Raw genomic sequence first — 26,374 nt, forward strand, 5'->3', positions numbered from 1 at the left:
GTATAATATGTAATTTCCGATATCATTGAGAAACATTAACTCATCAAACTTTTCAAGAAAGAAGACGCATCAAAATGCAGTAGCTGGAGGTTATCAGTCTTCTCTCCGTCCAGAGGAAACTGTTACGCAGGTTCTTCGAGGAGTACAATTGAACAGAGGCAAAAGATGTAGCTTGTCTTTGAGGATTTCAAAATTTTCCCTTATTACAGTATTCGAGATAAACTTGCCTCCTTGATCATTGCTTTGAACAAAAATACTCAGTGTTCATCCAAACCAGCAAAGTAAATGCAAGGTGTGTCCATAAAATCTTCGGAGTTGAGTAACCGATTGTCCTTTTCTCTGAGCTTTTTGTCCCTGTAATTGACTATTTACTCTGGAATTGCAAGGACTTTGGCATCCAAATCTGTAGCAAATGAGTAGCAGATCTTGATTTTGCTGATGGAATTATCCTGAGACAAACAAGGGCAGATTCAAGGATCTCTTACTGCAATCCAAGAGAAACCGAGTCTTTTGGAAACCAGCTCGGAAAGAAAAAAAAAATTAATGACAGCAAGTAACTCGCCACTGTGCACACAATACGGGGGTAAAGTAATGCAGCTGGTTGGAGAATTAGGGTACCATGGATATCAAGTCCAACGAAAGTGATCCTGCAATTAGGAGGTTTAGTCTAGGATTGGTGACCACTGGACCTTTGAATTAGCTAAAACCAGTTTGGGTATACAAAAAAAAAAAAAAAAAAATCTCAACCGAAAAACGATGACTGTTGATCAGTAACGTCTTTTAGGCATTCATTTATAGCTTTTAATTCTAGAATCTATATATGCGACAGGAGAAAAGGATCCTTACTTTAAAAAATAACTACATTAGCAAGATGTCAAGTATAAACTGGAAAGACTACGTTACCAGCCTCATAATTAGCTTTTAAATCACTCCAGCCCCTAGTAAGAGGTGTCATACGTGTACAAAGATAGCAGTCAACAAAGATAGCGGTACTTCCGATCTGTTATTTGATGACCGAATAAAAACCACGAAGAACGTTACCAGAAGGAACAAGGAGTAGGACAAGACTTACAGAATAAGGATATTTTTCTTTTGTTCTTATGCCTATCTTCCAACGGGCCCTTTGACGAGTAAGTAGTATTAGCTACATTCAATCAATTATTATACATCTTTTCTTTCTATAAAGACTTTTGATTTGAAACATCGTAAATTATTGGTAAAATTTCCGTTTCTAAGCAGTTCCAAAGTTAATGCTAAGTTATAGATACACAATAGTTTCTGGTCAAAAGAAGAAACAAGGAAAAGACAACAACAGTCGATCGTCAATAATTACTAATTCAAAAAAAGGGTACATAAATTAAAAAAATGAAACAGAACTCACGAGAAGTATGTTCGTTTAATATTTCACAATGAAGGTCTTTATCTGGAAAACGTCCATGATTCTTCCGATGCCTATAGCAAAAAACAAACAAAAAGCTGACAAAGTAGAATTTTAGACGAAAAAGAAAACAAAAAGATGTACTACTATTTATCTAGTAGTAGCGACCAATAAAAAGCATTTGCAGCTTAAAGTCATAACTGACTGACGAAGTAATAGTACTTATTCATACTTACATTAAAAAAAAAACATCAAAAAACTCACAAGCTCTTCAAGCCCTCAGCAGAGAAAATTTGTCCCCACCAAAATCCTTCTCTATATACATACTTTAATCAACCCCTCTAGCTTACCTTAACCCCCCCCCCCCTATTGCAATACTCTAACATTAAGTATGGGGAAAAATTTACTCACTCATAAATAAGACATTTATATTAAATTTACTCTTTTTACGGCTGTTCTGGTTTTATTCAGGCGCATCTTTATCTTGGGTTTTCTTTTGTGACAACATGACAGAAATTTTAACTTTCTATTTGTTTGTTATTTCAGTTTGTTGACTCTGCTCAGCCTTTTTAGAGTTGAATCCCCCCCCCCATAAACATATTCATATCCTCTTCTGTTAAAAGACATATTTGTCTTGGAAAAAATTCTTATTCTGAGAATACCAATAAAAAGAAACTTAACATAAAATATTTCTAGGATTTCCCTAACTCCATTACATTTGTTAGTAGCATAGGGAAATGAACTGTACTTGTAACACACATTATTACTCAAATATGTGTTTATATATATATATATATATATATATATATATATATATATATATATATATATATATATATATATATATATATGTATTTATATGTATATATGTATATATATATATATATATATATATATATATATATATATATATATATATATATATATATATATATATATATATGTATTTATATGTATATATGTATATATATATATATATATATATATATATATATATATATATATATATATATATATATATGTATTTATATGTATATATGTATATATATATATATATATATATATATATATATATATATATATATATATATATATATATATATGTATGTATATATATATATATATATATATATATGTATATATATATATATATACATATATATATATATATATATATATATATATATGTATATATATGTATATATGTATATACATATATATATATATATATATATGTATATATATATATGTATATATATATATATATATATATATATATATATATATATATATATATATATATATATATATATATATATATATATATATATATATATATATATATATATATATATATATATATATATATATATATAAACAGCCAGATTGTGCGCCGACTGGCTCAAAATTAGACATAATGTAAATACAACAACAAGCAAAAGGCCAGGGTTAGCTGCCTTACTTTTATGACACACTCTCAAGGGACAGTGTGATAGGCTTAAAAAAAAAAAAAAAAAAAAAAAAAGTTTTAGCAGGGCAGCAATGCCCAGTAATCTCAAGTTTTATGCTTTTTAGCTTCTAGCAATTTTATTTTGCAGTATTTACAAAAAAAAATCGTGAACTGATGAGACCAATATCCGAGCATATGTCCTTAGTAATACCAAGTCCTGAATCTAGAATATTTTAGCTCATTTCTAAGCTTCTATAAAACTTCTTAATTAAATTCTTTTGCCATTGACGGTGTTTTCAATAGTTTGAAGACAAAAGGGTTATCAGTTTAAAAAAAGTACAATAGTATAGGAAAGCACTTTCTCAAAAAGTCACGTCTCAAGTATTCCAGGTGAATGAAACATTCGGTCATGAAAGGTATAGCCTCAATTCTAGGATGTGACAGTGTTTTAGAGTTTCTATCCCCAATACTAACGACAAAAAATTCTTAACTTTGTAAAAAAGAATCTTAAAAAGAATATTACGGCTTAAAACCTGTTTTGATTCATCCACAAGCTTCTTCAAGGCAGCTACTAGGATTCTAATTTAGAGTTTTAGCACTGCTTACTTTTCCAGATTTAAGAAAGATTCGAATATACAACTTCTCATGCCTTTCCATGCCCATAATAATGTTTCCCCTCATTTGGATACTCTTGTTGCTTTTGCTAACGAGAGCGCTCTTACTATTGTTTATGGAATAGAATCGGAGGTTTCTTCAAATCTAGTGAATATGTACGAGAGGTTACTATTATGGTTCGAACCTAACTATCTTGTCCTAAAATATTTCTAAGACCCATAGTTTTCCTGAGAATTTCTGAAGCTTGTCTGAAGTTACCAGAAATCCATATACAAAATAGTTCAATCACCAGGCCAAAGAATGTCAGATTTCTAGTTACTCTTCTTGAAGAAAATGCATCCTTGAAGCACCTTAATAGTTCGATGAGAATGAAGGTCTGCAGGTATTTTTCGGTTTCTAAGAAAGTCTAAATTTACTGTCCCTGGTTAGATCTTGAGAATAAAGACTCATTCTTCAACTAAGTCATATGCCTCTTATTATACAATAGTATGGAATGCAAGTGTTTACTCTATTCTGAAGCCGTACTGAACTCTCAGCATCTAATTTGTTTTTTGATCTTCCCAGCCGTCAATGCTGAACAACCTATCAATACCGGACTACGAGGCGCAGATACTTAACAAATATTGCATAAATAAAGTTTATGCAAATATTGTGATTAGATAAACAGTGACATTAAATGCTGAATTATTTCAAATATGGTTCTGAAGCATGGGCACTCCAGAAAGCCGATGAATATTTGCTAGATGTTTTTCCAAAAAATTGTCTACTGATTGTTCTGGGTACCTGGCTGACTGACAGTATTTCAAACAGTAGACTGAACGAAAAGTGTGATTCAATCCCACTTTCTGGGGCTATAATGAGAGAAAGGTTGAGATGGCAAGGGCATGTTCTGCGGATGAAGGATGACAGATTGCCAAAGATTGTTCTTTTTCTGCCAACTGTCTAGGGCTAAACAGAAAGCAGCTCATTAGGGGTTGGGTGGGAAGGTGTCATGAAGAAAGGTTTAAAAGAAATGGGAACTTCCTGGGAAGGTGTAAAGAGCAGGCTTTCAATAGATTGGGATGGAAGAGGAGCGTGCGTTGTTGTGTTGGCCTCAGGCAGCTTGGTGCAGCGGTGAGTTGTTAGCAGTAGTAGTTTTGTTCGGTATTGGAAATAAATCTGCCAACTTTAGCTATCTAGAAAACCGGAAAATAGCTTCTTAAGACACTAATATCCTTTACAGTTAAGAAATCAGACAAGTAAGGCTTTTTTGTAATACGAGCACAAAAATATTCAAAATCTGGGATCTATTTTTTTTTAAATAACTTCTTATTAAGGTACAAAAATTTCGTCCTCGGGATAAGATTAAAAAAAAAGCTTTGAAAGAAAAAAAGAAATAAAAAATCAACTCACTTCAGCAGAATTCGAAGATTTTTTACAAAGGGATGTCCTAGTTTATTGCAAAGTGATTGATAGCTGTCAACGCTTATAAAACTCCTTCCACATTTACATTCAAATGTGATACCACAGTTTAACTTGTGAAATGATAATCGTTCTGACGTAGGAAATGTGGCACGGCATTCTTCACGAGTATAACGTTGATTCAGATGTGTTCTTTTGATATGCTGAAATTAATATAAACTTATTATAAATGGCGTGTACCAAGACTAGTTCCCAGGACACACTGAAAACACGGCTTTTTTTTTCAAAATACAGACCCTGCTATCTATATTCCGGCTATCCGAAATACAAATAGGACTCTATACATTGGACTAAAAATAGGAAATACATATTACTATCAGTTAAAATCTGCCCTTCAAGGTATTAGAGCCTTTTTCCTAAGGAGGGGGGGGGGGGAGTATTGGGTTTTCCAGTCAGTATTTTCATTTTTAGCCGCTGGAATTAAGCACCCTAATATCAAATGTACCAATCATCTACGTTCCCTCACAATAAATCTATAGCCAAATACTTATGAAGAATTAGGTTTCATTTAGAACCTCTAGCTTTTTTAATGTCTGAGACAAATCAGACAATCTCTTTATTGCTATTAATAGCAAAAGGAGACTTGGTTATGGTTTTATAGATAATTGTATCAGATACTTCAAGTTTAATGTGTTGATGCTAACTTGAAGATTTTTAATAAATACCGTCGTTAAACTACTTGCGTGAGAGATATCATATGTAAAGCTAAGAAACAGAATATTCAAATAAAATCTTTTAAGTTCGCTGACAGTTCAATCCATATGCTTTACTCACTGTGGAGGTGAGTAATTAAAACACTATCAATAGCTTCAAAGACCTTTGAAGTTTTTTTTTTTGCTTATATTCTTTTTCATTCAGTTTTTTGCTCTTTTTTTCGTCGAGGGTACTACGAGATTATTCTCGTTGCTACAGAGAATACTGAAAATACGGGCTCTCTAAATAAGCACAAAGCAATAGACCTGCCCACACAGTGATGCCAAAGCTGCAAATACAACTACTATATGGAAAATATACAATTAGAGGATTTAATTTGCCTATATAAATCTATACAATTGAATGTTACTTATACGATTTGATATTTTATTTCACAAAAGCAAATTGAGTTTCTTCGGTATAATTTTCTCAAACAACTTCACTTCTCTGCGTCACCGAGAACATCTCTGCGAGTATGCAGATTTGTATGTACATTCTGCCCAGTCTCAGTCATTCTTCTTAATGTGTCTCAAAGATAGGTTTCAATCTTTTTAAGGTAGAAAAACGACTTTTTGCCGTGCTGGTAGAAAGTTGAAAAATATTAATAACATTTACTAGTACATGGACATTGAAGGAGAAACTAATGTCAGAAACGTCTACGGCATCTATTTGATTTCTTGGTAAAGTTGCATACTGTGGGCCGAGCTCCATAGTACTTGAGCCTGATCCAACTCTAATCTGGAACTGTGATGCCCAAGCTCCTATAATACTGTTAAACAGCTCAATCTTATTGAAAAAACCCAAACAGATTTCTTAAGCTTTTGCTATTTTCTGAAGAAAGGGGTTTATCAATGGGGAAAAGCCCTCCCTAAACCAATGAATTTATCTTCATATTTTATAGTCTATTTTCTGAACTTTTAGCTAGGTCGTCAGTAAAACTTTGAATAAGGAACAGTAGTCTTAATAATAGGAAATTTGGTTCAAATTTTGGCAAAAACTAAGAAGGAACTTTAACACGTTAACAGTCTTATAGTTAAAAAAGATAACAAGAGCTTTTTAAAAACATAAAAAGTAACGCATTACGGAATGTCAAGTAGAACACTGTCTATTCAAGGTATCTCAAGCTAAAAATAGTAAAAAATATAGAAAAATAGGAAAAAATATAGAAAAAAGGAAAAAAATAGAAAAATAGGAAAAAATATAGAAAAATAGGAAAAAATATAGAAAAATAGGAAAAAATATAGAAAAATAGAAAAAATATAGAAAATAGGAAAAAACAAGAGCTAAGAGCTCATATGGCACTTGTGACGAGGTCGGAAGAGCCGAGAGCTCATATGGTACGAGGTCGGAAGAGCCAAGAGCTCATTTGGACGAGGTCGGAAGAGCCAAGAGCCAAGAGCTCATTTGGCACTTGTGAGAAGGTCAGAACCTAAAGTTAAACTTTATAGCACAAGATCCTTCTAAATATCAAATTTCATTAAGATCTGGTCACCCTTTCGTAAGTTACAAATACCTCAATTTTCAAAATTACCTCCCCCCTCCCAATTCCACCAAAGAGAGCAGATCCGGTCCAGTGATGTCAGTCACGTATCTTAGACAGGTTTCTATTCTTCCCATCCAGTTTCATCCTGATCTCACCGCTTTAAGTATTTTCTAAGATTTCCGGTCCCCCCAACTGCCCCCCCCCCAATTACGTTTGATCCGGTTGAGATTTAAAATAAGATATCAGAGTTACGAGGTCCTTCTAAATATGAAGTTTCATGAAGATCCGATCACTCCTTCGTAAGTTAAAAATACGTTATTTTTCTTATTTTTCAGAATTACCCCCCCCCCCCGCAATTGAGCGGATCCGTTCCAATTATATAAATTACGTATGCAAGACTTTTGCTTATTTTTCCAACCAAGTTTCATCCCAATCCTTCCAATCTAAGGGTTTCCCATCATTTTAGGTCTCCCCACCCCAAACTTCCCCCAATGTCACCAGATCCGGTCAGGATTTAAAATAAGAGCTTTGAGCCACGATATCCTTCTAAAAATCAAATTTCATGGAGATCCAATCACCCATTCGTAAGTTAAAAATACCTCATTTTTTCTAATTTTTCAGAATTAACCCCCCCCCCCAACTACCCAAAAGAGAGCGTATCCGTTCCGTTTATGTCAATCATCTATCTAGGACTTGTGTTTATTTTTCCCACCATGTTTCATCCCGATCCCTCCACTCTAAGTGTTTTCCAAGTTTTAGGTTTCCCCCTCCCAACTCCCCGCCCCCATCACCAGATCCGGTCGGGATTTAAAATAAGAGCTCTAAGACACGATATCCTTCTAAACATCAAATTTCATTGAGATCCGATCACCCGTTCGTAAGTTGAAAATACCTCATTTTTCTAATTTTTAAGACTTACTCCCCCCCCTCCCAACTACCCCAAAGAGAGCAAATAAGTTCCGATTATGTCAATCATGTATCTGGGACTTGCGCTTATTTTTCCCATCAAGTTTCATCCCGATCCCTCTACTCTAAGTGTTTTCCAAGATTTTAGGTTTCCCCCCTCCAACTCCCCCCAATGTCATCAGACCCAGTCGGGATTTAAAATAAGAGCTCTGAGACACAATATCATTCCAAACATCAAATTTCATTAAGATCCAATCACCCGCTCATAAGTTAAAAATACTTCATTTTTTCTATTTTTCCGAATTAACCGGCCCCTTCTCCCCCCCCCCAGATGGTCAAATCGGGAAAACGACTATTTCTAATTTAATCTGGTCCGGTCCCTGATACGCTTGCCGAATTTCATCGTCCTAGCTTACCTGGAAGTGCCTAAAGTAGCAAAACCGGGACTTTAGGTTTTCCCCCTCCAACTCCCTCCAATGTCATCAGATCCGGTCGGGATTAAAAATAAGAGCTCTAAGACACAATATCATTCCAAACATCAAATTTCATTAAGATCCAAATACCCGCTGATAAGTTAAAAATACTTCATTTTTTCTATTTTTTGCGAATTAACCGGGCCCCCACTCCCCCCCAGATGGTCAAATCGGGAAAACGACTATTTCTAATTTAATCTGGTCCGGTCCCTGATACGCTTGCCAAATTTCATCGTCCTAGCTTAGCTGGAAGTGCCTAAAGTAGCAAAACCGGGACCGACAGACCGAAAGACAGACCGACAGAATTGGCGACTGCTATATGTCACTTGGTTAATACCAAGTGCCATAAAAATATAGAAAAATAGGAAAAAATACACAAAAATAGGAAAAAATACAGGAAAATATGAAAACCCTGATGATGGGACCGCCAAACAAGGGAGAAGTGGGTCGTAAGTATGACAAAGAAACCAATAAACTGAAAAAAAATAATGAAAACAAAGCATATTTTAACAATAATGTGACAATATTGCCATAATGTGACAGTACATCCTCAGTGGGGTTAAGTCCTGTAAACAGAAGTTATATTTATCTGATGGAAAAACAAGCAACATGGCTTTGGAACTGGTTGACTGTAAAGTGGAAAACGTGGTAATTTTTTAGTTTTAAACTTAACCAAATGTTTGTTTTTCAAAGATTTCAAACCCAGAGGTGCATATACTGATTTTTACACAAATCTCTCAGGTCAAAAAAATTAAAAAAGCCTTTATGATCACAAAAAAATACTCAACACCTATTTTAAAGCAGCAAAATGGCAAAAAATGCGAAATAGATGACAAGATTTATCAGAACACCCAAAATCTTTGAAGTATTTTGGCTACATCACTATTTTCCATTCTAAGACGAATTTTCAAATATTCTCTAAATTATTAAACAATAAACTCATGAGAAAAAAGATCCTCAAAGATTCGTCAAATGAACTATCATCAATGACAGCACAATTTCCGTGTATCTGTTTATTTTTGTTTAAAGATCCGTTGGACGCATTTCCGTATAGCCCACTTCAAAATAAAAGAGTTGGTCAAACATATACAGTAGCGGACATCAAAGGTCCAACTTTATTTGAAGCAATTTGACCTATTTGTATTGAGAAAATATGACCATATTTCAGGTAGATTTGTCCTGATATGAAATTTCATTTCGTGAATATGTGAATTTCATTCACAACATATGAATGTCGTAAATTTCATGTCGCGGGGTTGCATTGCAGTAATTAAAAGAGTTTTAAAAGACATCATTCGTAAAAGTGTGCTTGACAGATCATTCCTTTAGCCTAAATGTGATCTAATGGTGATTCCAGTCCATTTCTTTATCTATTATAGTTCTCAGTATATTTGGGATATTCTGCTCTTTCCAGTTTTAGTTATTTCTTTTATCAGCCAAAGAGTTAGTTGGGAAATGAAAATTTTGACATTAAACATTTTTCGTTATTGTAAGCAAGTTTTTTTCTTTTTTTATGAGGAGATGAGCGACTTTGTAGAAATGTAAAAAATAAAAGGTAGGAAATATAAGTTTTAGAAGGATTTTGTAAATAAATGGAGATTTTGGAGGGAGTTCAGGACAAACCCAAAGCCCCCCCCCCATGTTTGCCAGGTTGCATGTATACTGTATGTTAATAGATGGGTTAGGTAGGTCAGAGGCAGTTTTAGGGAGGGGGAGAGAGAGGGGGGCACTAGCCACGGGTAAAAAATTTTTAGGGACCCAAAATTTTAGATAAATAATCTAACGGTTATAATCATTTTGTAATATCATTTTTATTAAAATCAAGCAGAGGGCGCAGTTGGCAGTAAGTATAAAAAATTGGATCCTAAATTTTAATTTTTCTGATATTTTCTTTACCATTAGTTGAAAATAAAAGTTAGTAGACCGAATTTAAGCAATTTTGAATTAATTTTTTTTTAAAAAGTAAAAAGACCGAATCAAAAGAATTAGAAGTAATCAATTAGGATGAGATAATTAACTTTGTTGAGGCTAAAGTAAGACAAGTTAGATTTAAATAAAAGAAAAATTTTGTTAATGAATAAAAATCTTGTTAATAAACGAAATGCAAAAATGTCATATATGACCTGGTACTGCTTCAACGAATGTAAGTAAGTAAGTAAGTCAGTAAGTTACAAAAGAGTTCATATCAAAACACTCATAAATTGGCTCGATTTGGCATTAATCATTTTGTAATTTTACTATTTCTATTGTAAGTGAGCCATTTTTCATCATCGTAAAAAAAAAAACAAAAAAAAACTTACTGCTGACTTAACTTAGGGTACTTAAAAGATTTGGTGACCAAACAATGATGTTTACCTAGCAGTATTGGCAGAATAGTTACTACATTACCTAAGAATAATATCTTTTTTTAAACAGTATCACACTAAAACTTGTAAACAAAGTTATTTCTTACGTTTTCTAAATTTGATCTGCTATAAAAGAAGTCTCCTCCTTTTGCGAAATCTTCATTGTAGCGACAGTCCTTAAATTTGCAGTATAACCTATCCTGTTTAGCGATGGCAGAGTCCTGTAAAAGTATGTATAAAAAAATTTGAATATATAACAAACACCATGAACTGATCAGATAAAAAGAAAAATAATTCCCAATTTAGCACGATACAGGAAAACTTAATCAAGCCAAATTACTCTGATTTTAAAATAAAATATTTATTCATTTGGAAGAGCCATCATAGGTCTGTTTTCAGCTAAAAATATTCATGAAAGAATTTTTTTGAAAAAACAGACATTCCAACTTTATTTTCTATTTTAACCTAAAGAAAAAAAAAGTCTCAGCACCCTTTAAGGAGTTTCAACTGCCTTGTACAGTGAAAAATTGAAGCTGATCGAACAAGAAGAACACGAAAAAAGAACTAGCATGCCTAAAAAAGAAGATAGACATTCGTGCTGGTGTGGAGAATCTTGGCAGGCAATAATAAACAAATCTATAAAAGAACATTTACTGGAGAATTTACACAAGCATGTACGTTTTTGACAATTAGGAAAACCCAGTAGCTCAATTTTTAACGAAAAACACGTCCATAAATAGTTATTTAGTTTCACGCTCACCGGGCAACCGGGCACCAAGTTTAAAAATAAGGATTTTGTGTCCGAAATCAGCAGAAAATGAGCAAAACAAATTATCACTACGGAGATCCAAAAACTGTGACTTTTCTGATTGCTACAGCCAAAGACAAACACTACCATAAAACTAAACTATGCATTCAAATGGATATTATTAAACCATTTAAAATTAAACACTTCAAATTATTAGTTAATTGACTTTAAGGATTATACAGTGTGGAAAATTTATATTTTCTCCGTAAAAGATTTTTGGAACAGATCAGTCCCGCTCATTTCTCATGAGTCATGATTCCGTCTTTGCGAATGCGCAATGACAAACAATAAGAAAGGCCTATACTGCCAAGAACAGACTGAAAACATTCATTTTCATACCAGGGTATCTTGGAAATGTGCATAAATAAACTTATTTTACTTTCAAAATTTCATTTAATTTGTATTTCATCCTTATTCAAGTTTGAATAAAATTCTCTTCACACTAGTTTAGAATTAGTACATCTTTTGCAAAAAAAAACTAAAATATCTTAATTTCTTCTTTACAAAAAATGTAGAAGAGCATAAGGCCCCAAGGATATTTATCCAGAAAGCTGGGAGGACCATTTTGAAAAATATAAAAAAAGGGGGAATCTTTGAAGGATGGATTTTCGTCATAAGTTCTACATCTTTCTTAAGACTTTGGGTCTTGCTTATACATTTCTGATTCCACAATGTGGGGGAGAGGATTATTTAGCCTAAGAAGATTTGCGCATACTATGTAGTTAACAATGTAAAAAACATAGATTGATCAGTCTTATTTTCAAACAGAGCAGAAAGGAAATACCCATAAAGTTCCCATCAAAATGATTTAATCCATTGCAATATGTAATATGAATCATTTGCGAGGGCAAAAGGCCTAAGCTACTACAATCTTATACAAGCAAATTTTGGACCATCAAACAGCCTGCTAGGTGGGTTTCTGCAAAAAAAGAGCCCACAAGGTGGGATATATATATATATATATATATATATATATATATATATATATATATATATATATATATATATATATATATATATATATATATATATATATATATATATATATATCCTCCAGATCCATTTATGATCTATAGTGTGTGAAATCGACGTTTCAGTTGATAGGGCTTTTTTTTTACCAAGACAGGTAGGAAGCCTGTAGCCCATTCTTGTAGCAACGGGAATCCAACCCTGAACCCCGTATTTCCAAGCAGAAGATCAATCCACATGCTACCAAAAGGCATGTATATATATATATATATATATATATATATATATATATATATATATATATATATATATATATATATATATATACATATATAGAAAATAATGCCTATATACCACATTATTTATCACAGACTACCTGTGATACAAAACACAAAGGGCATTTACTCTTTTAAGTAATTTTAAAAAGTAAAACTCTTATGGATTATTTTGCTTAGTATTTTAAGTGGCGACCCCCTCTCCTTTTCTCTGTTTTATTAACAGTGTTGACCTTGAAGTAGTATTAATTTAAAAAACTTTTTCCACAAACAAGTTTTTCAAGAAAATTAAAGAGCTCCATCAAGCCAAGAATGAGCAATGGTAAAGTCGAATAATATCCCAAGCGTAAAACTACCATAAATCACTACCAATAAATAAATGAGACTCAAAACGAACAGAAATTACAATAAATAGCCGATTCAAACACAAAACGAACAAAAATTAACATGAGTATGGCTGAAAATCCCCATGACTTCTTAAGACCAGAACACAATTTGCGATTTACTAAACAAAAAAAAAAAAAAACAAAACAAATGATCGTGGATGGTCAGTTTAATTGACATATACTGACATTTCTTCCTTAAGATTTTGATGATTTTTTATTTATGAAAGTAGGAAAGGTGAAAACATTTTAAACATATTTTGTTTTCAGTAAAGCATAAATTGTGTCCTGGTCTTGAGAAGGCCTGATGGTTTTCACCGCTACTCATGATAATTTTTGCTCGTTTTGAGTTTGAATTGGCTATTTATTATAATTTCTGTTCGTTTTGAGTTTCACTTATGTAATGATAGTGATTTGTGGTAGTTTTACGCTTGGAAGATTATTTGAATTTACTTTTGCTCATTCTTGGTTTATTGAAGCTCTTACTTTTCTTGAAAAACTTGCTTTGTGAAAAAAAATTAAATTAATTTCTATTCGTTTTTATTGGCGTAGTCTTCTTGATGGAAAAAATATTTTAGATCTTTCCCATTTTGTCTATAAGAATCCATAGCAAGAGTTGCTATTTGTATGTTGGAGAAACTTTTTAAACAATTTTTAATCCTAACACAAACAGTATTTTTTTTTTATACCTCCAGAAGTTTGCCTGAAAAACAAAACTTAATACCATTCCCAAAAGATTCTATCTATACTCTTTGACAACCTGGATACACTTAAACTCTTTTGGTTTATTTAAATTGTTAGAGCAGAAGTAACAATTTTAGCATCCCCAAAAGTTTCAACTTGATACCCCCGATCGTTTTCGATATATTGCCGAGGTGTCTTATTGGCAACCATAAACACAATGCCTGTTGAATAATTTAAAAGCAACATTTAGTTTTAAAGCATAATGGGCCAATTGCAAAACTGTGGGGGAATGACATACCTAAAATCCCTAAAGACATAGTTGCTGGTCCGTTCTGCTATGCTAAACAAAATGGCTATCCCAAAATTTTGACTGGATGTGTTTGGAAAATGAATGGGCTTGAGAGAAGGGCTGCTTGTCCTCCAATCTCTTGTTTCTCTTAAAAAGGGGACCAGACACTCGCGCTATAATTGGAGTGCAAGAGGGAGATTCCCCCTTCATTTATCTAGTAAAAACATTTTAAACAAATAAAAACAAAGTGAAAACATTTTAAATGTATTTGTTTTCAGTAAAGAGCAAATTATGTTCTGGTCTTGAGTAGGCATGGGGTTTGTCAGTCACATTTTGGGAAAATACGAGGTGTGAATGGGGGAGGGGGGTTCCATCCTCCGACCACTCTGAATCTTAAAAAAGGACACAAGAACTTCTGATTAAGAATCCAAGAGGCCCCCTTCGAAGTTTATACAATCACACTTTATATATATACCTTATATACCCCTAGGGCATAAAACACAACCCTTGCCCTGAGGGCTATAGGGGGGTTGTTATCCTCAGATACATAATTTCTTAACCTTTAAACTATGTTGAACAAAATGGATATTTCAAAATTTTGATTGGATTTGTTTGGGGAAATGGTGGGCGTTAGAGGGGGGTTATTTGCCCTACAATCACTTTCGACAATTAAAAAGAGCAATGAATCTTTCAATTTCCTAACGATTGAGTCTTTTTTGAAGATTCTACAACGACTCCTTCGATACGAAATGCCCTGATCTAAAACCAAAAAAAAACATTGTGCCAACATCACTCTTTACTTAGGCAGCTATGAATGCAATACTATAGTCAATAAAGAAATTGATCCCCCTCCTCCTTCCTGAAAAAAAACTTTCTAAATAGTAGCTACCATAAAATACATTAAAACATATTAATACCATTTTGATTTTCTTATAGAAAATTCATGCTTCCTCTGAAAGTTGTTTTTGTTTCTTGCAATCCATATAATGACAGAATACGTTATTCTTTAGAACACCAATAAAGTCCTAAAACAAAAATATGTGGTATTAGATAAGCATGACTAAAAGACATAGGCTATTTCCTTGACTAACTTGATCTATAAGGCTTCTGAGCATAAGACTCAACAATCAACCAAACCATGGTATATTTCAGAACAAAATTAATAAGCCTTTTTTAACCTATGGCACATTATACATGCCATTGGTACGTATGGAGGCATATAAAGATCTAGGATAAGACCTACAGCAAAATATTCGGGGGGGGGGGCAATGTGGCAAGGGCACTAATAACTGACCAAATAGACAAATTTGTTTGAACAAAAAGGTGAAAAACAGAAAAAACAGGGAATGAAGGCGCCAGAAAAAAAGTCTTGGGTGGGCCGGGGTTCCCCGCCCTGGGATCCACCAATGTGAACATCCCACTCGTCCATTAGGCAATAAAAGCCTCAAATATTAAGATGTTTGATTTCCCTTTTATTAGAGTCTTAATTTTGAGGCTAGTATACAGACATTCTAAAAGCGCTTCATCCTTTTCGCTCATAAATTTACATAAATAATTAGAAGAGAATTTATACATTTTTTTTTTCCAAAAAAGATTGGCCAGTTTGAGCAGTACTTTGGCTTTTATTATACAGAAAGGAAACTTCTCAAAAATATCATTGTTTTCAATAATCCACATAAAATGTTCAAACGATTTGGAGCGTTTGAGGGGAGGAGCTACACTGCATTTATTTCCAGTAATTTCACGTTTGTTATGAGTTTAACTTCACTGTTTGTTGTAATTTCTGTTTATTTTAGGGTTCACTTTTTCATTCATAATAATCCTGTTTATTTGAGTTTGATATCTTACAGAAGATTTATGCTTGTAATGTTTCAAATTTACTCTTCATATATCATGAATAAACTGCATCTTCTTTGAACTTTAATGTCTATTCAGAAGGCTATTTTTACAGGCTGATGTTTTAAGGTACAAATTAATGAAATTCTCAAACTTCAAAAATTCGGAAAACATTGCTGAAAAATAAAAGACTAAACTACCAATAGGAGAGTGCTGGTATAATATGGTATTCCAGTAACGGCCTCACTACCTAAGTCATTACCCTATTAGGTTTTGGATTGTTATTTTTATCCTGACGAGGATAGGCTGGGTATAAAAGGTTGGGACTGTTCTGGTGCTGTCTGATAGTTTGAGGTTTCTGCTCCGTCATAAGTTCCTTTCTCTGTCCCTATTGCGGGAAGGGAAATCCTGCTTGCGTGGCCTCAGAGTGGCATCAGGGTGGACCTTTTACGAGTTTCTCTAAACAAAATTGTAAACAACAAGGCATTTGCTCTGACTTCTGATTAATGGCTAATTCATTGTCTGTTTTCGTGGGCTTTTTTGGGCTGAAAAACCCTTTCCAAATAAAGTTATCTATTATGGGTTGCTTCCCCACAGTACCATAATATTTGTTGGTATGGATATATAATGAGCCAAAGGTAATAGAGTTGAGATTGTCTGTACAGACATATACCTGAAAGCACAAGCTTCTCATATAATTGGAATGAAGGTACAGGTTTTCAAGAACACATTGAAGAGTCTCTCAGATACCTTAAATTTGTCTTGAGACAAGTTGCATAATAACGTAACAAATCTAATAACCTTCGCTTGTATAGTAAAATCCAAAGTGGTATAGTACCAATTAAATACATGTGGATATGGCTCCAGGATTGGGCAACTTCTTCCCCATTTTTTTTTCGTGAAAGTTTCTGTGGAAGAAAATATCAGCTATCACTTAGTTACCCTATCACTCTCAACAAGAGGACAAACCAGGAATCTGCAGGTCCCACGTTGCACCAGGTGAGAGCACCAGCATTTCTCATTTATCTGTTCTGTCCAACTCTGTTCAAAGCCACTGTCCAGTCCCAAACCCTTGAAGCCTTAAAGAAAGGAATTAATCAAGAATGGGTCAATGCTGAATGGAAGCTAAACTAAGATGCCAGATCATAAGATCAGATTCACAACTGAAAACAGCACCATTGAGGTTTTCTATGGGAGGTTCAAACCACTTTATCTTGTTGGATGTGCGATGTAAGGTAATTTAAGGTAAGGTAACAAAAAAAAAGGGTAAATCCCAGCTAGCAGTAAAAGAGAGAAAACCATAAATATTTGAGTCGAGAACTCAGCTCATCTCTTCTTGGTGCAGAAATAAGAAAAATATAGATAATTAGTAGACTAATAGTGAAAAGAAAACTACATAAAAAACCTGATACTGAATGGTAGATAAATTTTCATTTGTAAGGTGTGTTTTGTGTAAGGCTTTTTGAATTGTCAGAAATCCCAGTAGACTGCAAAATGGTTTTGTTGAAATATGGAAGATCCAAATTAATATGAGCATTGTAAATAACGCTATGACTGTGTACTGTTCTGAGGACTTTAATCTATGGTTATTCTTTTTCCTATATTTAGTTTCCTGCATATGAGTCACCTTGTAAAGAAACATTGGTGCTGCAAAGTAACCAATGATCTTAAGGTTTAAATTCCTCTCTGTACTAGGTTTGCAACATGTGGGCTAAAGGAGCAGCCTGAGCAAAACTGGCACAAAGTTTAACCGCAGTTGACACAACTGGGTACCATGGTTTTAGACAGAAGAGATCATGTTTCAGAGGGTTGAACTTCATCACTTTGTTTTATTCTTGTTGATTTGCAGCCCATATCACACTGGCTGAATAAAGTTGATTTGAGATCACTACTGAACTGTGGGATGACTGATTTGCCTCTTTTTTCTTTCTTCTCTTATGTTTTCTTATTCTGTTTTTCTTATATTGTTTTGTCTCAGAAATTATTTATTATGTTTTGGACTTTTAAAGTCCAATTTGGTTTAAAAATTGGTATGCTAAACCAAAACCAATGTTTGGACTTTTGGTTTAGCAGCTTTTCACAAATTTTGGAAACTTACGGGGGAATTTATTTCCCCCGGGAAGAAAATGATCAGGAATGGATTTACAGTCTAAGTTTGGGCCTGTGAAACTGTTTTCCAGGCTCTGTCTTTCCCTTATTCATATTTGGCAATCATTGAGAAGCATTGCTGTTTTGTCGGTCTTTTAATCTGGTTAAGCAGCTTTTTACAAGCTTGGATAGTTGTTAAGCTAGGTGAAAGAAAGTGTCAGAAACACACCTATATTCATTAAAGGTGATGTGGAAAGTATTTTAATATAACTGTCAGAAATGAATCTACAGCTTAGTCAGGTCCCAAGAAAGTGTTTTAAGGCTCCCTTCTCTTCTTTCGAGGCTTCATAGTTTATGCGAAGATGTATATTATCTACCAATCTTAACTTAAAAAAACGAACAAAAAAAAAAAAAAAAAAAAAAAATCAAAACTGGCCTACAGTATGCTTCTCTAGCATTAAGGAAATGTGTCTGTTGCTGGTATGCAATATTTTCATAGATATTCTTATTGGTATGCTACCTACTAGGGCAATTCCAAAATAGATGATAATATTACTTATCTGAAAACTTTCCTAATCATTAGTATATAACTTTATAACAGTAGAGCGACAAAACATACTAACAAAAATTGCTATCAGAAGCCCTTAAAGGCTAAATTCAAAACTCAGAATCAATAATAAAACACAACAAACAAAAAACCATAATACTACTACTACTCCTAACAACTTACTGCAGCACCATCGACCTAAGGCTAACATAGCTACACATGCTCCTCCATAAGAATCCATTCAAAACCTCACTCTTTACACTCTCCCATTTCCCTTAAATCTTTTCTTACAACATCCCCCCCCCATCTAGGGACAGCCTGCTTTTTATTTTGCCGTAGATGGCTCACTGGTTGGCTGACAGGGACAATCTTTGGCAATCTGTCATATTTCATCAGCAGAGCATGTTCAAGCTATCTTATCCTTTCTCTCATTATAGCCCTAGAAACCAAGTTTGAACCACTCTTTGTTACAGCTTACTGTTTGAGATGTGGTCAGTACCTAACTTTCAATCAGCCTCCCTGTTGAGTACCCAAAACAATCCATAGGAAATTTCTCTGGAGAACATCTTGCATATCCTCCTCCATTTTTCGGAGTACCCATGCTTTGGAACCATACTTGACCACTGTCATCACCAAAGCTTACAATATTCTGATCTTGTTGGAAGACTTATCTTCCTGTTTTTTGAAACTTTTTTCAACTGTGAAAAATGCCCTGGGCCTTGGGTATTCATAAAACAAAATCATAAGAAAACACAAAAAAAAACTACCAAAAATTTTCACATATTTTCCACATAATTATTTTTATTAACCTATTAGAATTTCTGTCAATATCAATCTTAAAAGCCTCAACAAACTGGAGTGGTGATATTCTGGGATAAAGTTTTAGTATGCCTTCCTATTTTGAAGGTTTTGCTGAATTGAAAGGACTTTTGATATGAAAATGGAATTTAAAAGTGTACAAGTCATTATGGCATCCCCTTTCTGGTTTGTCTACATAAATATTGGGAGCTTTATTTCATTAAATCAAGATGGGCAGTGAAGATAATAGCATCCATAAACGATTTTTTTCGCCTGGCTTTGGATAGAATCTATTTTCTACTGATCCCTGTGTTGACAACACACACCCCAAATTAAACAAGATCCTAATGCAGCTTGATTATAACTTTAAGAGAGCTGATATATATTGCACACTCAATTAAACCAAGGGTTTTTGGCAGCTGATGTCTGAGCATGATAATAAAATTCAATTCCTTTCTAACAATAATTCCCAAATCTCATTTAGCTACTGAATAGGCAATGATTTGTCTGGAGTTATCTCCTCTTATCATATGATGCTGCCATATTCCATTCTTAATGCCAAAAGCAGTCTTACATTTTTGGATATTGAATTCAAGTTTTCACTTGTGAGCTCAAAATGAGAGTGAAGCTCTTGTCATTATATAAAAGCTCTTGTCATTAATGATTCTGCAGATCCATTAACTTTTGAACTATCAGTATAAAGATTTATCTTATTTGTTACAACTTATGGAGTGAAAACTTCAGGAACTTTTGAGAATAATTCTTGCCTGTCGTCCCCAAACATAGGAAGCACTGTTGACCAGCCTTGATTATGCACCAATTACAATCTTACTGCAATACCAACTGTAATACCATCCTGGATAAGGGTTAATAAAGAAGCAAAAATATTTTTCGCAGTACAGAGAAAACACAAGATAAATAAAATAACCTACTATCTAAATGAAAAGACACTGATTGGTAGATATGGAGGCAACTATTTCTATTTTTTTGTGAGTCATTGGTTTGAGATTGACTGTGCAGATTAGATTAATCTTCCTGAGCATTGCATCAGTAAATTCCCCATGAGACACCAAATTTTCTTCTTCTCTATTGTCCAATCTCTGTATAGAAAACAGCCCATATCATTCCAATATTTAAGAAAGGTGGAAAGGGCCTTGCTGAAATTACCAACCAATTAGCATTACATCAGCAGATGTTAAGGTTCTTGAAAGAATAATCGTTTCTGCAGTTATTAGACATCTTGAAGCAAATAATCCCTTGCACAGCTCATAGCATGGTTTTTGCTCTGGAAAATGTGTTGATACCAATCTCCTTGAATCATATGATCATAGCACTAAGTAATTTGATACAGGGATGCCTGCTGACATGATTCTGTTTGACTTTTCAAAATCTTTTGACAAAGTTTGTCACAAGTGACTTGCAATCAAATTACATACTGTCAAGATTGACAAGAAGTCCCTTCTTTAGATCCTTGACTTTCTTTGTATACAATCTCAATGTTTTCAATTATTGATGACTCTGGTAGCTGAATTCTTTCTTTGTATAAGCATGGTTTGAGCAGAGTTCTTAGGAAAACTGTTATGGGTCCTAAACTTTTTCATATTAAACAGTTCGTGGTAACAAACTGTAGTAAGGAGCGACCCGGCTCAATAGTAACCAAAACTCTAAAAAATTGAATTTTGATATCAATAGCTACATCAAAAGAATCGCATTTTAATGCTGATTTTAAATATATAAGTTTCATCAAGTTTAGTCTTAATAGTTAAGAGCCTGAGAAAATTTGCCTTATTTAGGAAAATAGGGGGAAACACCCCCTAAAAGTCGTAGGATCTTAACGAAAATGACACCATCAGATTCAACGTATCAGAGAACCCTGCTGTAGAAGTTTCAAGCTCCTATCTACAAAAATGCGGAATTTTGTATTTTTTGCCATAAGACAAATCACGGGTGCGTGTTTATTTGTTTGTTTTTGTTTTTGTTTTTCCCCAGGGGTCATCGTATCGACCAGGTGGTCCTAGAATGTCGCAAGAGGGCTCATTCTAACAGAAATGAAAAGTTCTAGTGCCCTTTTTAAGTGACCAAAAAAATTGGAGGGCATCTAGGCCCCCTCCCACGCTCATTTTTTTCCAAAGTCAACGGATCAAAACTTTGAGATAGCCATTTGGTCAGCATAGTCAAAAACCATAATAACTATGTCTTTGGGGATGACTTACTCCCCCACAATCCCTGGGGCAGGGGCTGCAAGTTACAAACTTTGACCAGTGTTTACATATAGTAATGTTTATTGGGAAGTGTACAGACGTTTTCAGGGGGACTTTATTTTGTTTGGGGGTGGGGCTGAGGAGAGGGGGCTATGTTGGAGGATCTTTCCTTGGAGGAATCTGTCATGGGGGAAGAAAAATTCAATGAAAAGGGCGCAGGATTCTCTAGCATTACTATAAGAAAACAATGAAAAATAAACATGAAAACGTTTTTTCAAATCAAAGGAAGAAGAAGCATTGAAACTTAAAACGAACAGAGATTATTACGCACATGAGGGGTTCTAAAAATACTTTAGCATAAAGAGAGAGGTATTTAGGAGGCGATAAATACCTTGCTCTTTATGCTAGAATATTTTTAGTAATTTCAACTATTTATTCTACGGCCTTTCTGATTCAGGAGTCATTCTTAAAGAATTGGGACAAAACTTACGATTTAGTGTAAAGAGCGAGGTATTAACGAGGGTACAAACCCCCTCGTATACATAATAAAAATATAAGGTTATGAAAGTTTGTTACATAAGTTAATTCTTAAGTTACGTATATTTTTTACTAATAAAAACGTTCGTTAAAAATTAAAAGTTCTAGTTGCCTTTTTAAGTAACCGAAAAATTGGAGGGCAACGAGGCCTCCTTCTCCACCCCTTATTTCTCAAAATCGTCTGATCAAATCTGAGAGAAAGCCATTTAGCCAAAAAAAAGAATTAATATACAAATTTCATTTTAATAATTTATGTGCGGAGAGCCAAAACCAAACATGCATTAATTCAAAAACGTTCAGAAATTAAATAAAAAAAAACAACTAATTTTTTTAGCTGGAAGTAAGGAACGACATTAAAACTTAAAACGAACAGAAATTACTCCGTATATGAAATGGGTTGTCCCCTCCGCAACCCCTCACTCTTTACGCTAAAGTTTGACTCTTTGCCACAATTCTACTTTTTAAAAGAATTAAAAGCTTTAGCGTAAAGAGCGAGGGATTGCGGAGGGGACAACCCATTTCATATACGGAGTAATTTCTGTTCGTTTTAAGTTTTAATGTCGCTTCTTACTTTCAGCTAAAAAAATTAGTTTTTTTTTTATTTAATCTTCATCAATGATGCTCCTTCCCTTATCACCAGTATACTGAAACTCCATGCTGAAAACCTGAAGCTCATTGAACCAGCATTTCTAGTGAAGATCATGCCCTTCTACAAAATAATCTTACCCTAAATCGCATTGTCCAGTGAATAAGGTATTATCCTGTACGTGCTGGTTAGTGAAGAGGTTGATTCAATGTGTCTGCTCTATCCTATTCTCAGAGCCTTGGCTTGGACAACCAATCTTTGTCCACAACTCCCTGAAGGTCTCCACACTAGGGGCTGAGATTGCTTCAGAGAGTTCCAGAGCCCCATGACTTTATTTGGGAAGAACTTGTTCTGTAGTCTGGTGTTGGCTTGTTTGCAGTACAGCTTCATGGTGTGTCCTCTAGTTCTTGTTGACTGGCCAGGCTCAAGCATGTTTTGTTGCAAGGACTGAGTATGCAGCATTCTGTATACCATGATGATATCCTGATTACAAATTTGTCCTCTTTGGGATAAAGTTGTAGTTTGGTGCCCTAAAGTACCTAAACTGTCACCCAGCCACCACTGCTATTTTGGAGTCTGCCCCCTACCCCTCGAAAATTTTCTGCTGGTGCCCCTGATAGTCATCAAACAGTTTGGGGTAACAAACTGTAGGTAAGGAGCAACTCAGCCCAATAGAAACTGAACCTCTAAAAAATGGAATGTTGATAGCAGTAGACATATCAAAAGAATTGGCATTCCCTGTTGATTCCAAACATATAACAGGCATTAAGTAAATATAGCCCACCAAAAGCTATGAGCCTAAGAAAATTTGCCTAATTTTCAAAAATTGTAAAAGTCAGGTGATCTTAATAAAAATCACACCATCAGATTTTTTTTTCTCTAGAGATAATCGTGTCAAACCAATGGTCCTAGAAAATGGCAAGGGAAAGAACTTATTCAAATGGAAATCAAAAGCTCTAGCGCCCTTTTTAAGTGACCAATAGGATTGGAGAGTGGGGTGGGTAGGCCTGGCTTCTAAAAACCTCTATTGATGTAGTTGCTCACTTGTGGACACTCTTAAGTTTTTCTTGTCACTTTTATTTAATGGGGTTGCCACACACATACCAAATTCCAGTTTTGGTCAAACAAGTCCTTTATAGAGCTCTGACATCCACTTTGGTAACCTACTGCGGAATGTTCTTTTTACAATTCCCAGGGTCTGGAGTGCTTTGGAGGCAACTGACTGAGTATATTGCTCAAACTTTGATTCTTCATCCGCATGTATACCAAGGTCTCTTTCAGCATGAAAGGAATCAACCATCTTTAACACCATCTATTCCTCTTATGTCATACTGACCCCTCATATTTGTTCTGCCAATATGAATTGTCTTGCATTTCTTAATTATGGATTCTAGCCTAAAGAGTTTTGCCCAATCCGAGAGTTTGTCTAGGTCGGCTTGTAATAAGGCTTGCTCTTTGGCAGTTTTAGCAGGGCTGATGATTTTCAAATTGTCAGCATTAGGTTCATTTTATTTTTGACATATTGTGGGACATTGTTAATATAGATGTTAAATAATGTTGGACCAAGGATTGTTCCCTGTGGGACTCTACTTTCCCCTTCAGTACTATCTGAGCAAAATGCCTGACCCTTTTTCTCCAAGCACTTTTACACTCTGCCTTCTATCTTTCTATCTTTCCAAAAAAGGGTCTTTGTTGAAAAGTTAGATTTGTGTGTTGATCTTATTACTTCTAAGTCCCCAAATGTTGGAATTTGCATTACTGGTGATACAAATGATCTAAGACTTGAAAACTTCCTCAGAAATCAAGGACTCAACCAGATAATAAAGTTTCCAACTACTAAAGATATACTAAATTCAACATATTTTGCACAAATTTATCAGAACATTATAATGAAACTCAAGACCTACCTCCCCTTGGTGGTAGCTACCACTACATTAAAGTGGTCTCAGCTACCTTCGTATAAAGTAAAATATGTAGTTGAGAAAGTTTCCTACCAGCATCTTTCAGATAGGGGTATATTAGAATTCGGACATCGGATTACATCCAAGTCCTGGGATGAGGTTGCAATTTTAAAGTCCTCGGATGAGAAAGCTAAATTTCTGCAAGATAAATTAAGAAACAAATATGAGCAATGCTTCCCCGAGAAAACTTCCAAGCAGTGCAACACAGATCATCCTTACATAACCCAAGAAATTAAAGATTTGATTTAGTATAAAATTCAACTAAGAAAAGAAGGGAAAATGAGAGATGCTAATATGCTCTGCAACAAAGTATGTAAAAAGACAAGAAAAGCTGGAGCTGAGTACTACCAAAAAAAAATTGATAAGCTCTTTGAATCAAAGCCTAGCATGTAGTATAAGAAAATAAAACAAATTTGTGGAAAATCCCCTAGTGGTGTTGATTTTTGTTCAGAATTCAATGATGAAACAGCTGCTAACCAGTTAAATGGTCATTTGGCCAGAATAATTCAGTCTTTGCCGCCTCTTGATGTAAATAAAACGAACCAAGAGTATCAGAAAATTCCACATGATGACCTCAACCTACTATTTCTGAGGATAAAGTTTTTAGTAAAATAAAGAAACTTAAACAAACTAGTATAACTCCCATAGATATTTCAATTGTACTTATAAAAGCATTTCTTCCTGACAAATTGATTAAGCCACTAACACAAATTTTTAATTGCATTTAAACTTCTTTAATTTACCCACAGATATGGAAAATGGGATATGTTAATCCAATCCCTAAAAAAATACTCAACTTAATTTCGATGATGTGAGATCAATCACTTTGAACCCATTGTTCAGCAAAATATACAAAAGCTTTGTAGCAAATTGACTAAAAGCTGAAGTTGAACCCTTCCTTGATCCTCATCAGTACAGTAACAGAAAGATAACATCAATATCCCATTATCTAGTCAGTCTTTTGGATTTTATTTTTAAGCATATTGATGAGTCTGGTAAATGGCTAAACTTAATAACAATTGAGTTTAAAAAGGGTTTTGATCTGATTCATCATAACATTCTAAATTATAAGCTTTCAATTGATTTTAGAGTGAACCCTGCTGTTGTGAAAATCATTATGAGTTTTTTAATAAAAAGTTCCACATTTCTCTGTCTTTCTTTCTCTGAGCTGGAGCCAGTTTTTTGTGGAATGCCTCAAGGTACCATCCTGGGTCCTAGTCTTTTTCTAGTTATGATAAATGATTTTGGTAATGATTGCGAAGACTGTTGAACATATATGCTGATGACCTTACCCTTGGAGAAATTTGTGAAGCAAATGAATGTAGCAAAGCTCAAACTTTAATCGATTATGTGAAAATTAAAGCTTCCGTTTCAAATATGACAGTAAATCACAGTAAATCTTCTATTTTAACTATTTCATTTTTAAATTCTGAACCAAATGTCCTACCAACTATCTCTGATTCTCTTAAAGTAAGTAAGATTAAACTCTTGGGAATTATTATTACCAGTGATTTCAAATTGGAAGCAAACACAACTAGTCTAAAAGAAGGGGTAATGCTGGGCTGCAGATGCTCAAGCTTATTTCAAAACATAGCCCCCCTCCAGATA

At 34.2% G+C, this 26,374-nt stretch overlaps 1 protein-coding gene across 1 annotated transcript in view; it reads right to left on the bottom strand.

Annotated features, from left to right (window-relative positions):
* Positions 1-26,374, bottom strand: part of LOC136034312 (uncharacterized) — a 40,912-nt gene that overhangs the window by 4,077 nt on the left and 10,461 nt on the right. The window contains exons 3-5 of the mRNA XM_065715448.1: positions 10,912-11,025; positions 4,836-5,047; positions 1,382-1,452 (exon numbers count right to left, since the gene is read on the bottom strand). Coding sequence (XP_065571520.1) covers positions 1,382-1,452; positions 4,836-5,047; positions 10,912-11,025 — 397 coding nt within the window. The remainder of the gene's footprint in view (positions 1-1,381; positions 1,453-4,835; positions 5,048-10,911; positions 11,026-26,374) is intronic.

The sequence above is a fragment of the Artemia franciscana genome, chromosome 13 (assembly GCF_032884065.1).
Source record: "Artemia franciscana chromosome 13, ASM3288406v1, whole genome shotgun sequence".
Lineage (NCBI taxonomy): Eukaryota > Metazoa > Arthropoda > Branchiopoda > Anostraca > Artemiidae > Artemia > Artemia franciscana.